The 13,499-nt window shown below is 43.6% G+C and overlaps 1 protein-coding gene across 1 annotated transcript in view; it reads left to right on the forward strand.

Moving 5' to 3' along the window:
- The window catches only part of SCTR (secretin receptor), a 372,442-nt gene that overhangs the window by 313,060 nt on the left and 45,883 nt on the right, over positions 1–13,499 (forward strand). Inside the window, exons 4-6 of the mRNA XM_069224326.1 lie at positions 3,644–3,747; positions 12,067–12,164; positions 12,418–12,550. Of these exons, the coding sequence (XP_069080427.1) occupies positions 3,644–3,747; positions 12,067–12,164; positions 12,418–12,550 (335 nt within the window). The remainder of the gene's footprint in view (positions 1–3,643; positions 3,748–12,066; positions 12,165–12,417; positions 12,551–13,499) is intronic.

Here is a 13,499-nt window from a genome sequence, read left to right on the forward strand (position 1 = left end):
AGGGAATTATGTTAGAGCTTCTGGGCAAATCTGGGATGAGTCTGGAAGCAGTGTTTTGGATGGTCTGGATTCTTTGCATGAACTGATTGGAAATGCCAATGTAGAGCATGTTGCCGTAGTCGTGTCTACTGGTTGTGAGAGCTTGGGTGGCTGTGCTTCTTGTGTGCGTGAGAAGCCATGTGAAAATTTTGAAAAGCATTCTGAGGATGAGGCAGCAAGATGCAGTCACAGTGTTGACCTGTTTATTAATCATGAGTTTGTCATCTAGATGGATGTGGAGGATTCTGGTGTGGTTTGTTCGGGTGGGTGTGGTACCTAGTTCAGATGGCCACCAGGAGGAGCTCTAAGGGGTGCTCTTGTTTCTGAAGATCATGATCTCCGATTTGTCTGTGTTAAGTTTGAGGTAGTTTTATCTCATCCAGTTGGCCACGTTGGACATGCGGGCGATGAAATTGGTCCTGGTGGTGTTGTTCATGTCAGCGTGGGTCAAGATGAGCTGGGTGATGTTGGAATAGGAGACAATGTTGATGCTGTGAGCTCTTATCCTGTTAGCGAGGGGTGCCATGTCCACTTTTAACAGGATTGGGCTCAGGGTTGAGCCCAGGGAACTCTGCAAATAAGCCTTTTGTGTCTGGAGGTGTAAGGGGAGAGTCTGACTCAATGAGTTCATTTGGAGAGGAAGGAGGCGATCCATCTCAGGGCGGTGCCTTGAATTCCTGAGTTCTGGAGTCTGGTGATGAGAGTGCCATTGGGTACAATGTTGAAGGCCGCCAAGAGGTTGAGCAGGATGATAGCGGTGATTTCCGCTCCGTCCATTATGGACTGTATGTCGTCATGTGCTGCCAGGTGAGAGCAGGGGTATTTGGGGGACCCTGAATGGATGGTCTGCATAAATCTGGCAGTGCCTGCTTTTGTGAGAGGGCTCCATTTTGTTAAAAGGTGGCCATTTCTTGTGGTGGTGGGGGGTTGTGTGATGATATCTTCTACGGTGGGTTGGAGGAGAAGTCAGACAGGTCATCACAGAGTTCATGTGAGGGAGTGATGGTGTTGGGGGCTGCTGCTGGGTTGGTGAATTCTCTGACAATGTTGAAGAAATCTTTGCCAGAGTTTAAGCAGGATTCTAGCCTTAGAACAAGGACAGCATTCCTGATTTCTTTGATTTGGATGTGGCACCTTCTAAGTGCAGATTTGTAGGCATCGCTAGAGGTGTTATCTTGGCTGATTTTCCATTTTCTTTCTAGTTGTTTGCAATAGTGCTTGGAGTCTTTTAGGTCTTCCGTGTACCTGCATGTTTGACTATGAGTTCTTGCATGTCTAATTTTCTTCATGGGAGCCAAGGTGTTTGTGCAGTCTGGGATCCAGTTGTTGAAAGTGGTTTAGTTGTTCTGTAAGTCGCCTGTGAGGATAGGCTGGTTAGATCTGAGGATGTGGGTCCAGTTCACCTCTGCCTCTATGTTCCAGTTGAGATAAATGTTGTTGGCTGGCTTTGTTTGCTGGAGTGGGGTGGATTGATGTAGAAGTGTGCAATGGAGTTTTCCATCCATGTGAGAGTGGTGAGGTGGCTGAAGGTGATCCGGTTGCTGGCTGTGAAAACTGGGTCAAGTGTGTACCCGGCAATGGAGTTGGGCCTTTTACGAGCTGAGTGAGTCTAATGTTGTTGAGGCCCTCTAGGAGGGTGGTGGCATTGTGGTCTATTCAGTCATAGTGAATGAATGTTAAGGTGACCTAGCAGTAAGAAGCTAGTTGGATCTGATGGCGATGGGAGTGATGAAGTCGATGAGAAGGTTACTAAAAAAGGTGTGAGGTCCAGGTGGTCGATAAGTGAGGGTCCCAGGGATGGTTGCTGAGTGGTTGATTAGGAGCTGCATCAAGAGCCGCTTGCGACGTGGAAAAGGGGTGGGGCGGCATGTGGCAGGAGGGCAAGGGGGGGATTGGGGAAAAAGAGAAAAAAAAATTTAAAAAAAAACTTACCTGATTCCCCGCTGCCACACCACTTTTCAGCCTCCACTGAGACACAGGCTCCAAGCCTGCCCTACAGCCAATCCGATCATTGTTCTCATGCTGCTGGCAGCATGAAAGAAGCATTCCGATTGGCCAATGCACCCTGACTTGGCGCTCCGAGGCAGAATGGGAGCCTCTGCCTGCTCTCTCCAGCCCGGGAACACAGTGACGGATTGGAGAGAGCCCAGCGTGCATGTGTCTTTGGCAAGCCTGAGATGACCAGCCAAACACACATGTGCACTGAGGGGAGTGCTGTGCCCTCTCCCTCTGTCTCTGTCACGCCCTATGGTCCCGCCCCTATAACAATAAACGGTAATAAACATAATTTATTATCATTTTATTGTTAAAGGTTTGCAGCTGCTGCTGCTGGCAGGAGGCGAAGCTCCTCTGCCATAGTGGAGGAGCTGTGCCGGAGCTGGAAGTGCATGTGTTCCATAAGAGCAGTGGGTTTGTCCATTGCGGTTGTGCAGCTGATGTGGATGATTGCGAGACCTCCTCATGGTTTTTGGTGCCTGTTTCAGTGGACAATCTTGTGGCCAGGACGGGTGGCCTTGGCGATGGCTGGAGTGGAAGAGGAGTTGAGCCAAGTTTCAGAGAGAAGGAGGATGTCCGAGGAGTGAGGTTCTAGACCTCAATGGCCTGTTTGCAGAGAGATCTGGTGTTGAGGAGCATACAAGCAATGTCGGGTGAGCTGCGGGTGGTGGGTGGAGTGGCAGCAAGAGCATTAGAAGGGTCCTGCTGTGCAATGCAGTGTGGAGTGGGAGCAGCAGTCATTTCGGCGTCTGATGTTGAGTGCTAGCAAAATCATATGAAGTGTAGTGGTAGTGGTCAGACAGACCAGGGTCCATGCTGCTGGTTGCGGTCCTGGTGCAGATGGGTGCAGACTGGTTTGCCATTGGTGTTTTGTGGCACGCCTGTGACATGATCGTGCAGCGGCCTCCATCAAGTAAGTCCTAGGAGGGCTGGTCTAACGAGGGTGGGGTGGGAATCTGCAGCAGGAGAAGGCACAAGGAAGATGCGAAAGATACAGGTAAAGGGATAGGGGAGGAGAAGGCGGGAAAAGCATGGGAGGATGAGGCGGGGGGAGTCCCTGTAGTGAGGGTAGAAGCGGGGGTGAGAGGAGGAGAAAACCAGAAAGAGCAGTCAGCATAAAAAAGTCAAAGCAACAAAACAGGCACAAAAACAAGAAAGCGCATAAACTACAGGTCAAACACGAGAGAGCACAAAAGTCAAGCTCATAAGACTGAACAGCAAACTGGCTCAAAAGTCAAGCACCAAAGACAAAGCACAGGTCACATCAAGAGAGTGAAGGAGTAAGTGAGAACAGATGATCGGGAGAGAGGAGAAACACAGCGAGATGGGGCCTCAAGGCAGAAGACCGGTTCTGGAAATGCCTTAGACTGGTCGGAGGACCGGTCCATGGTGAGTGGGAGCTAGTGCCTATGCCCTGGGCATTAGAAACGCATAGAAACAGCAAACATTGATGTAATAAGTTCCACATAAATTAAATTGTTGTGCGTATGTTGTCAATTCAACTGCTGTTGTCCAACTATTTGATGAGGAACTGTGTCGTAAATCGAGCCATTTGCTGAAATTAAAATCTGTGTTTTTACAACTATTCTCTTGTTATCTAACATTGCAGGGCGTATTTATAGAAACTGTACGAGTGATGGATGGTCAGAGATATCTCCGAACGTGCGCATTGCCTGTGATTACGGTGTAAATGACAACACCAGCGTGAGTCACGTAAGTCAATGGGTGTAATACCTGAGAGCCAGCTCAAGGGTAATTTTGTGCGGGCCTGCATGCACTGACGAAAAATGGTTAAGAAAGTCAAGCATTTTCCGAAAGATTGGCAGCTCAAACTTCGACCATTTGTCCAAAAAGGTGGCTTGTGTTGGTTTCTCAGTATTATACTTTGTAGGGTGAAGGCAGCTGGCGAGATTTCCCTACAGTTCTGCAATTCTGCACAATGAGACCAAATTAAAAGCCGGATGCTGGATATATCTTAATGCGTAGGGGATTGATGGAAAACACAATTAAAACAAAATGTTTAGCTCGGGTGGTTTGAAGTGAAAAGACATTTCTATCTTTAAGAGAAAATTCACTAAAAAAATTCAGAAGCTCAAATGAATCATACGTCTTCCTCATGAAAATAGTTTAAGGATAACAATGTGGAAGTGAATGGAGAGAAGGCATGGAGTGCTCTGTTCCTTTGCCTTGTATGTTTCTACTGAAGACACTACAGAGGATCCGCCATCTCAGTTACAAAGCATGGGCCCTGGCAGTTGCTCACAGGAAACTCTTGCTATTCTTTATACGGTCTGGCTAAAGGCAACTTTAGCTGTCTAGCAAGACTCCTTTTCAGCACACAACGAACACACAACATTCAACACACCATATATATATATATATATATATATATATATATATATATATATATATATATATATATAGAGAGAGAGAGAGAGAGAGAGAGAGAGAGAGAATGCCTTTCAGTCAGCTCTCTTCGTCAGTGGCAGTTTGGGTGATCTTCCTTCGTTTGTTGGCTAGGTGGGTTTTCCATCAGGATTGAGCCCAACCCCACTGTATTTGCAGAAACGTACATTTATTCAGTGCATGTTTTGTGGTTGGGACAAGTTTTAGACGTGGCCAGTGGATATGCACTCTGCATGTGGCAACTCAGCACTCCACATTGCAGCTCAGTGTATTACATTGTTAGGTAAATCTCCTTATCGAAGGCAGCCAGAGGGCCATGACGTTGACACATGGTCATTGTACATGAGGCGATTAATTGCACGAAACAATTATAGTGATGCTGGTTACTACGCAGTTTCAATATCAGGTTACCACTGAGGGGCATATTTATACTCGGTTTGCACCAAATTAGCGTCATTGTTTTTACTCTAATTTGGTGCAAAATTAACTCCATATTTATACTTTGGCGCTAGACCCGTCTAGCGCCAAATTTATGGAGTTAAAGTCATTTTTTGGAAGTGGAAACCTATCTTGCCTTAATGAGATGCAAGGTAGGCGTTCCCGTGCAAAAAATGACTCTATGGCCTTAACACCATATTTATGCTCCCGTGCAAAAATGAGGCACGGGAGGGAGGAGGGGTCAAAAAATGGTTAAAAGGTTGCCTTGGCCCATTTTGTAAAGCCTGGGTCAGGGCAGGCGTTAAGTGACCTGTGGGTCTATTTCCATGGTGGAACACCATGCAATAAGCCCACAGGTGCCCTCCCCATGCCCCATCTAGGGAAACTTAGCAACCCTATACATTTTTGAAAACTACACAGCTAGAGAAATCCCAAAATGAGGTAGCTCGTGGGGCTCTCACCAGGTTTTGTCACCCAGAATCCTTTGCAAACCTCAAACTTTGTCTAAAAAACACATTTTCCTCACATTTCAGTGATGCAAAGTTCTGGAATCTGAGGGGAGCCACAAACTTCCTTCCCCTCAGAATTCCCCTAAGTCTCCCAATAAAAATGGTACTTCTCTTGTGTGGGTAGGCCCAGTGTCCACAACAGGAAACACCCTAAAACACAACGTGGACACATTAAATTTTTCCAATGACAACGGGCGCGTTTTTTCCAAAGTTCCTAGCAGTGGATTTTAGCCTCTAGCTCTGCCGACACTTAGGGAAACCTAGCAAACCTATACATTTTTGAAAACTAGACACCTATGGAAATCCAGAATGGGGTGACTTGTGGGGCTCTCACCAGGTTCTGTCAACCAGAATCCTTTGCAAACTTGTCTAAAAAACACATTGTCCTCACATTTCAGTGACGCAAAGTTCTAGAATCTGAGTGGAGCCACAGACTTCCTTCTACCTAGCATTCCCCCAAGTCTCCTGATAAAAATGGTATCTCACTTGTGAGTGTAGGCCTACTGCCCGTGACAGGAAATGCCTCAAAACACAACATGTACACATCACATTTTTCCAATGAAAACCAATGCGATTTTCGCAAAGTGCCTAGCTGTGGATTTTGGCCTCTAGATCAGCCAGCACCTAGGGAAACCTAAAAAACCTACACATTTTCGAAAACTAGCTCCCTAAGGGAATCTAGAATGGGGTGACTTTTGGGGCTCTTACCAGGTTATGTCACTTGGAAACCTTTGCAAACATGAAAGTTTGTCTAAAAACAAATTTTCCTCACATTTCATCCATGCAAAGTTCTGGAATCTGAGAGGAGCTACAAACTTCCTTCCACCCAGCGTTCCCCAAGCCCCCAATAAAAACGGTACCTCATTTGTGTGGGTAGGCCAAGTGCCTGCAACAGGGAAGGGCCCAAAATGTACTGGGGTGATAATGATAACTGAGGTGAGTGTACTAATTAGTCCTGGGATCTGGAACCATTTATGTAAACCTACCAAACCCAGACATTTCTAAAATATAGACTCACAGTGGAGTCCATGGAGGTGTGGCTTATTTGTATTCCCCAAGTTCTTTTTACTCAGAATACCCTGCAAAGGTGACACAGTGAATAAAATCACTATTTTTCCTTCAATTTCTGTGACATAAACTTAACGAATATTCATGGATATACAAATATCTTACCACCTGGCGTTCCCCAACTTGTCCCGATAAAAACACTACCCCACTGGTGTGCCTGGGCCTAGTGCTCATGACAGGAATGGATCATACAAGGACAATGGTAGCCTTTGCATGAGGGCTACTGTTGACCTTGGAGTGATCCATTCCTGACACGGACTATAGGCACACAAGTGGGGTTGTTTTTTTATCAGGACGAGTGGGGAAACACTGGGTGGTAGGAATGTTGTGGATCCTTGCACATTCTTTTATTTCACTTGACAGAAAAGCGAGGAAAATTGTATTTTTTATCAACATTTCATTTTTGCAGGTTATTCTGAGTAAGAAACCTTTGTGGAATCCACACACGCTACACCTCCGTGGACTGCCCCGGGTGTCTAGTTTTCAGAACTGTCTAGGTTTGGTAGGTTTCCCTATATGGCTGCCAAGCGCAGGACCAAAGACACAGGTGACCGTCTTACAAAACCAGGCCGTTTTGTAATAGGTAATTTTGATGTCTCCACAATATGTTTTGGGCCCTTCCCTGTTGCAGTCACTTGCCCACCTACACAAGTGAGGCAACATTTTTCTGTGGACACTTAGGGAAAGGCTGGGTGGTAGGAAATCTATGGCTGCATGCAGATTCCAGGACTTTCCCTCACAGAAATGCAAGGAAATGTGTTTTTAAGCAAAGTTTGTGATTTCAAGTGGATTGTGGGTGAAGGAAAACTGGTGATAGACACACAAATCCTGCCCCTTGGACTCCCCTGGTACTAGTATGTTAAGGTTAATCCACCACTCACACTGGTTGGTTTTAGCACCTCCTGAAATTAGGGTTTCAAAGCAGGCATACTTATCAAAGTATCTGAATATTGAAACCAAGTCTTCTGCAGGTGAGACATAAAGCCACTTCACAGCACCAACTACTCACGCACTCACATCAAATTACCTCTGCCAGACAAGGACCCATCACATTCATATGCCACAGGACAGAATAAGTGTAACTACATTTTACCACCTGTCAAGTAACTGCCTGCTTCTCCCTGAACATTACTGAAAGCATGCGTGAGGAACCTTTACTAATGGCTCCAATGACAGCCACATGAGGCTCAGGAAGACATGTTTTTCATGTGCCTTTTTTGCACTCACTGTGCTAAATCCAACTCCTTCCAATTAGTGGATGCAAGTTGGTGTTTTCCAAGTATACCTTGTGAGGCCTATGCCTCGAACTGAGCTAACATATCTACTGTTGAAACTAAAGCAGACATGATGGTGAATACTACATAAGGTCTCCAAAGTAAAAAGCCAAACAAATATACTGTGGGACTCATTCACCAACACTTATACTTTTGCTTGGAAAGTGAACCTACAAATTGAGTTTGCACACTTTCAAACAAGTAGAAATGTTGGTGAATATGTCATTTGTTTGCCTAATTACACTTACTCTGGTTCTCATTGGCAATCAAGGCAGCAAACATAAGTTCCTTAACAAGCACTTCAAAATTCAGTCACGCCTTTAACATGTTGCCATACAGGGCGCTTCGTGACAATGTGGCATATGTTCTGTTTGAAAAGACAGGAGTCATGCCCAGCACCCCAGTGGTCAGCACAAGGGACCAGGGTCCCCTGGGCATGGCCAATGCACCCAGTGCCATGTAGGGGGGCCCATTTCAGGGCCCCCAATGTCACTTTAAAAAATACAATAAAATACTTACCTGTACTTACCTGGGATGGGGTCCCCCATCCTCCGCTGTCCCTCTGGAGTGGGTGGGGTGTCCCTGGGGCCTGGGGATATATATATATGTATATATATATATATATATATATATATATATATATATATATACACATATATATATATACCATCACTTTACTCCGATCAAAGAGCCTAATCCAAACAGGGCGGCCGGCACGCAGGGACGGAGCACCCTCGCTCACAATTTCCAACAATATCTCCTCACAGAGAAAAGCGCCGTGCCAGATTCACGTTGAAATGAGGTGCTTTTATTTCATTAGTCAAATCACGGAGGCAATAGAAGCAGTTATTTCTTCATTCCATTTCAAAAGCAAGTGCTCTCTTGAACCTGATGCGTTTTGGCTGTTCGTGTCAGCCTTAATCATAGGTTTCTTCCATTTGAAAAATAACCACATGATACTTGGCCTTCCATTTATATCATATCGTTTAAAGTCACAGAATCACTTTCATGCTTTTCAAAATATCCCAGCCATGGTGCATTAATGGGTCAAAGTACACTTCCGCATCCATTATTATTTCAAATTATTGCTGTCATATGTTCACTTCTCCTAGTATCATCACTGTATTTCCATACCTAGTGTTTTTATTAGTAATTGGAGAGCTTAGCAATAAACATCTTCCTGTTTTACTAAAAAGTGTCTTTGAATGTCCTTTATTATCGCATGCACAACAGCTGACCCTGTTTGAAAGGCCTCATAAATATATACTGAAGTTTCTGCGCTTTGGTGCCTCATAAACTGCCGTGAACCAGTGAATGAAATAATGTCTCACATTCATGTCCCTTGCCCGCTTTCATTTAATATTGTATTATTATCATTAGTTTAATGGTTGGTTAATCCCGTACCTTTTAAAGTTTCAGTGATGAAAAAACGGGCGGATCTGGCTCCAACATTAAAACACCATCATTTTACTCCGATCAAAGAGCCTAATCCAAACAGGGCGGCCGGCGCACAGGGACGGAGCACCCTTGCTCACTATATATATATATAGAGAGAGGGATATTTTTGTAAGAAATACATATATATATATATATATATATATATATATATATATATATATATATCTTTCAGGCATATATAGCTTTCAGGCAACAATAAAAATGTCAAGATAACTCTTGTGATTATTTTCCTGCTAGAGGGGAAAGATCAGACTTTTGTCTAGTGGCAGTTCTACAAAAAAATATCCCTCTATATATATCACTTTTTTTGTATATATGTGGTTTCCCTGTGGGCCGATCGCTGACTCCAGGAAAGCAGGCAGAGAGATATTTCTCTCTCTCTCTCCATTTATATATATATATATATATATATATAGAGAGAGAGAGAGAGAGAGAGAGAGAGAGAGAGAGAGTCAGTTTCTATCACTTTCTTTTAATACTTGTGGTTTCCCTGGGGGCGGATAGCGAACCCAAGTGAAAAGTCTCAATTTAAACCAAAAGTCTAAGTTAAGACCTAAAGTCTAACTTTAATAGTAGTAAAGTTAGACTTTTCATTTAAGTGTAGAGTTGTGGTCTAGGTTTAGACCACAAGTATAAACTTAGACTAAAAGCCTAACTTTACTATTAGTAACATTAGACTTTTGGTCTAAGTCTGAATTTATTGCACCCAAGGGACACTAGCCCCTCCTAAGGATTTTGCCCCAACCGTGGTGCAGACTGACCAGCCGCCCAACATCAACTGGCCTACTGCTACAATATAGGGGACTTCGAGGACCCCGAGCTCTTTGGCCAAGTTCACCCCGCTTCACCTATGGACAGAGGAGCACTCACAAAGACACCCCTCTCACCTCACCACAACCAGAGTATGCTTTGACTAACTTTTGCTTGCATCCCTCAGCATCAGGACCATTCTGTTGATGTCTATTGCAGTTCTCCTGTATAGTTTTGAGCTTGTCTTAAAAATGCTCTGGTGGCCATGTAACTGCCCAAAAAGTCCACTATGGCTCCCTACCGTATTTGGTTGACCAACCCAGGCCAGAGTAGCCGAACTAACTATTTTAAACTTTTCAAAAGTTTTTAAAGTTTTTGCTGTCCAATGCTTGTTTGCGGTTGCATTTAAATTGATAATATCTTCTAAAATCTGTATCTCTGGAACCCACTGGTGAATTTTGTTCATCAAGGTCTCTAAAAATCCACAAAAATATAATGTATATTTATAAATTGGTGTCTTCTTTCTTTCATATTTTGTGAATTTCTTATTTTACAAAGCCTTACTGCTTGCAGTCACAGCTCCCCAAGGTTGAGCCTGAGGTTAAGTAAACAAGCCTGACTGGATCCAAGATGGTATTTGTGAGTGTACTGCACATTAGGGACCGACAGCCATATCATAATAGTACACCTAAAATCTCACACCAAACATTTGGACTCAGAGTGCCAGTGAAGCAGGTTATATTTCTTCATGTATTATATTATAATATCATCTGGTGTAAACAATGTGGTGTAAACATTGTGTCCAAAACATTGTTTACTAAAGTATCAACACAAATGGTGTACATTTTCTGTTATTAACTTCAAGAGGGCAATATTTTTGTAGCCATAGGCCCTGATTTATACTTTTTGGTGTAAAACTGCAGTAACGCAGTTTTGCAACTAAAAGGTTTAGCACCGGCTTGCACCATTTCTGTGCACCAGCCGGGCACCATGTTTATGGAATGGTGCAAGCCGGTGCAAAGGGTAGGCTAGTGTAAAAAAAAAATTACGTTAGTCGGGTGGGGCTGGCTGTATGGAAGATGGGGGTTTTGCACCAAAAAATGATGTTAGGCAGGTTAGAGTAAAAAAACATGTGTCTAACCTGCCTAGAGTCATTTTCTGATGCAAAACCATCCATACCCCATGACTCCTGTCTTAGATAAGACAGGAGTCATGCCCACCACCCCAATGGCCAGCTCAGGGGACCAGGGTCCCCTGGGCATGGCCATTGCATCCTGTGCCATGTATGGGGGCCCATTTCAGGGCCCCCTATGGCACTTTAAAAAATAAAATAAAATACTCACCTGTACTTACCTGGGATGGGGTCCCCCGTCCTCCGCTGTCCCACTGGTGTGAGTGGGGTTGTCCCTGGGGCGGGCACCTGAGGGCTTATTCCATGGTGTTCCACCATGGAAATAGGACAACAGGTCCTCTAACGCCTGCCCTGACCCAGGCGTTAAAAAATGGGGCAAAGCGAGCTTTGCACCATTTTTGACCCCTCCTCCCTCCCATGCGCCATTTTTGCACGGGAGTATAAATATGGCGTTAAGGACATAGAGTCATTTTTTGCACAAGAACGCCTACCTTGCATCTCATTAAGGCAAGGTAGGTTTCCATGTCCAAAGAATGACTTTAACTCTATAAATTTGGAGCTAGACAGGTCTAGCACCAAAGTATAATTATGGAGTTAGTTTTGCACTGAATTAGAGTAAACAAAATGACGCTAATTCGGTGCAAAAAGAGTATAAATATGCTCCATAATATTTACATCAGACACTTTGCTGACAATATCTAGTAACATAACCCTGTGGCATTTTGATGAATCAACATCCATCTCTGGTGACAGGAAAGCAGGCATATTTACTGTAACTGTGTGTGGTTACACTGCAGAAGCAAACATACCCATGGAGTTCAAGTACCACCATAGAACCCATTTGTAGGTATCATACACAAATTCCCAATGTTGTTCCTTTGAGGTTTTTAAATGTTTAGATAATGTCTAGATCAGAATTAACATCAGTTTAGAAGGAGTGACTGATGTGGACTGTTCATGAAATAAAATATTTCCTTTTCTTCTATTTTTTTTTTAGACATCATATTTCAACAAACTGAAGGATTTGTACACCGTGGGATACAGCACCTCCATCGCAACATTGCTCATGGCTTTAGTAATCCTGGGCTCATTCAGGTGCGTAAAAGCAACTATTCGGTCTCTCATTGTTTAGAATGGAAGAATTGCAGGAAGTCTCAAGTCTCAGTTTCATAACTTTAAGTGTGTGTGTGTGTGTGTGTGTGTGTTAGTACAAGTGTTCGTATCCATATCATATATGGTACAATAGCCATGTAATAGCTAAAATCTGATCTGATTTTCACTCAGCAGTCACTTCACTTTTGTATTCAATGAAAAATTATGTAACCTCACTCACTTCTTTGATTGACAGGAGACTGCGATGTACAAGAAATTACATCCACATGCATTTGTTTGTATCTTTTATTCTGCGTGCCATGGCAGTCTTCATCAAGGATGCGCTCTTGTTTTCGGCTGACGAAACTGATCATTGCACAGCTTACATGGTAAAGTATGCATTCTCTCAAAAGGGTCTATCCATCCTTCTTATATCTCAAACTCCCCCATTGAATATTCCAATTCACTTTTGGGATACTGGATTGAATATGAACAGTGGAAAGAGGAACTACTACTCATGAAACACAAACACCAACTCACATGAATAAACCACTTTAGCAATTGATTAGTATTAGATTCTGAAGTTGAGACGCAAATGTAATCACGTCAAATGTATGCAACCATAATCACAGTTTACCCGGATGAGGGATGGCATTCTCTGCATATGGAAGGGCATATTGAAATCCTCATTTTGGTCCATAAATGAGATGCCAAAAATGTGGAAAACTCATGGATAGAAAAGGCTGTATGTGTAGAATAGGCATCTAAAACACTTCCTAAGATAGGGGCAAAAAGATTAGTGTAAATCCTATAAGTCAAAATATATTTATTCTGTTGTCCCACTTTCTCCTCACTCAAACCATAAATGAAGAAGAGGTTGTTATAGGTAGGTATAGGTATAGTTTCTTCAGACAATACTGTCAAAAAATGGGCATGAAGAGAGAGATGAGAGGAATTCCATTTTTTTTAGGTGTCGGCTAAACAGCACATGCACTGTCTCTTCGAAACATGATGTTTTCAATCAGTGGGCTGTAGCCCGCCCATAGGCTTACCCTTTGTTCATTTCAATATCACTCTTGCATTCCTTCTTTCCTCTTTGTCCATGGCATGCATGCGTCATGCCTCTTCTTGTGTGAGGCTCTGCCCTTGAGCATGGTCCAAGTACTTGTGACCGTCCACTGCTCCCATTCCTGGAACACATTCTTAAGTAGTATTTAAGCACTTCAGATAAGTGCTCTTATTTTCACTCACTCCGTACCCTCCTGCCCTCCTTCCATTCATGTTGTTTCATTTCCCCCTCCTACTTGTTTTTTGCTTCTCTCACCCCATCCCTGTAGC

This window comes from Pleurodeles waltl, chromosome 3_1 (genome assembly GCF_031143425.1).
Source record: "Pleurodeles waltl isolate 20211129_DDA chromosome 3_1, aPleWal1.hap1.20221129, whole genome shotgun sequence".
Lineage (NCBI taxonomy): Eukaryota > Metazoa > Chordata > Amphibia > Caudata > Salamandridae > Pleurodeles > Pleurodeles waltl.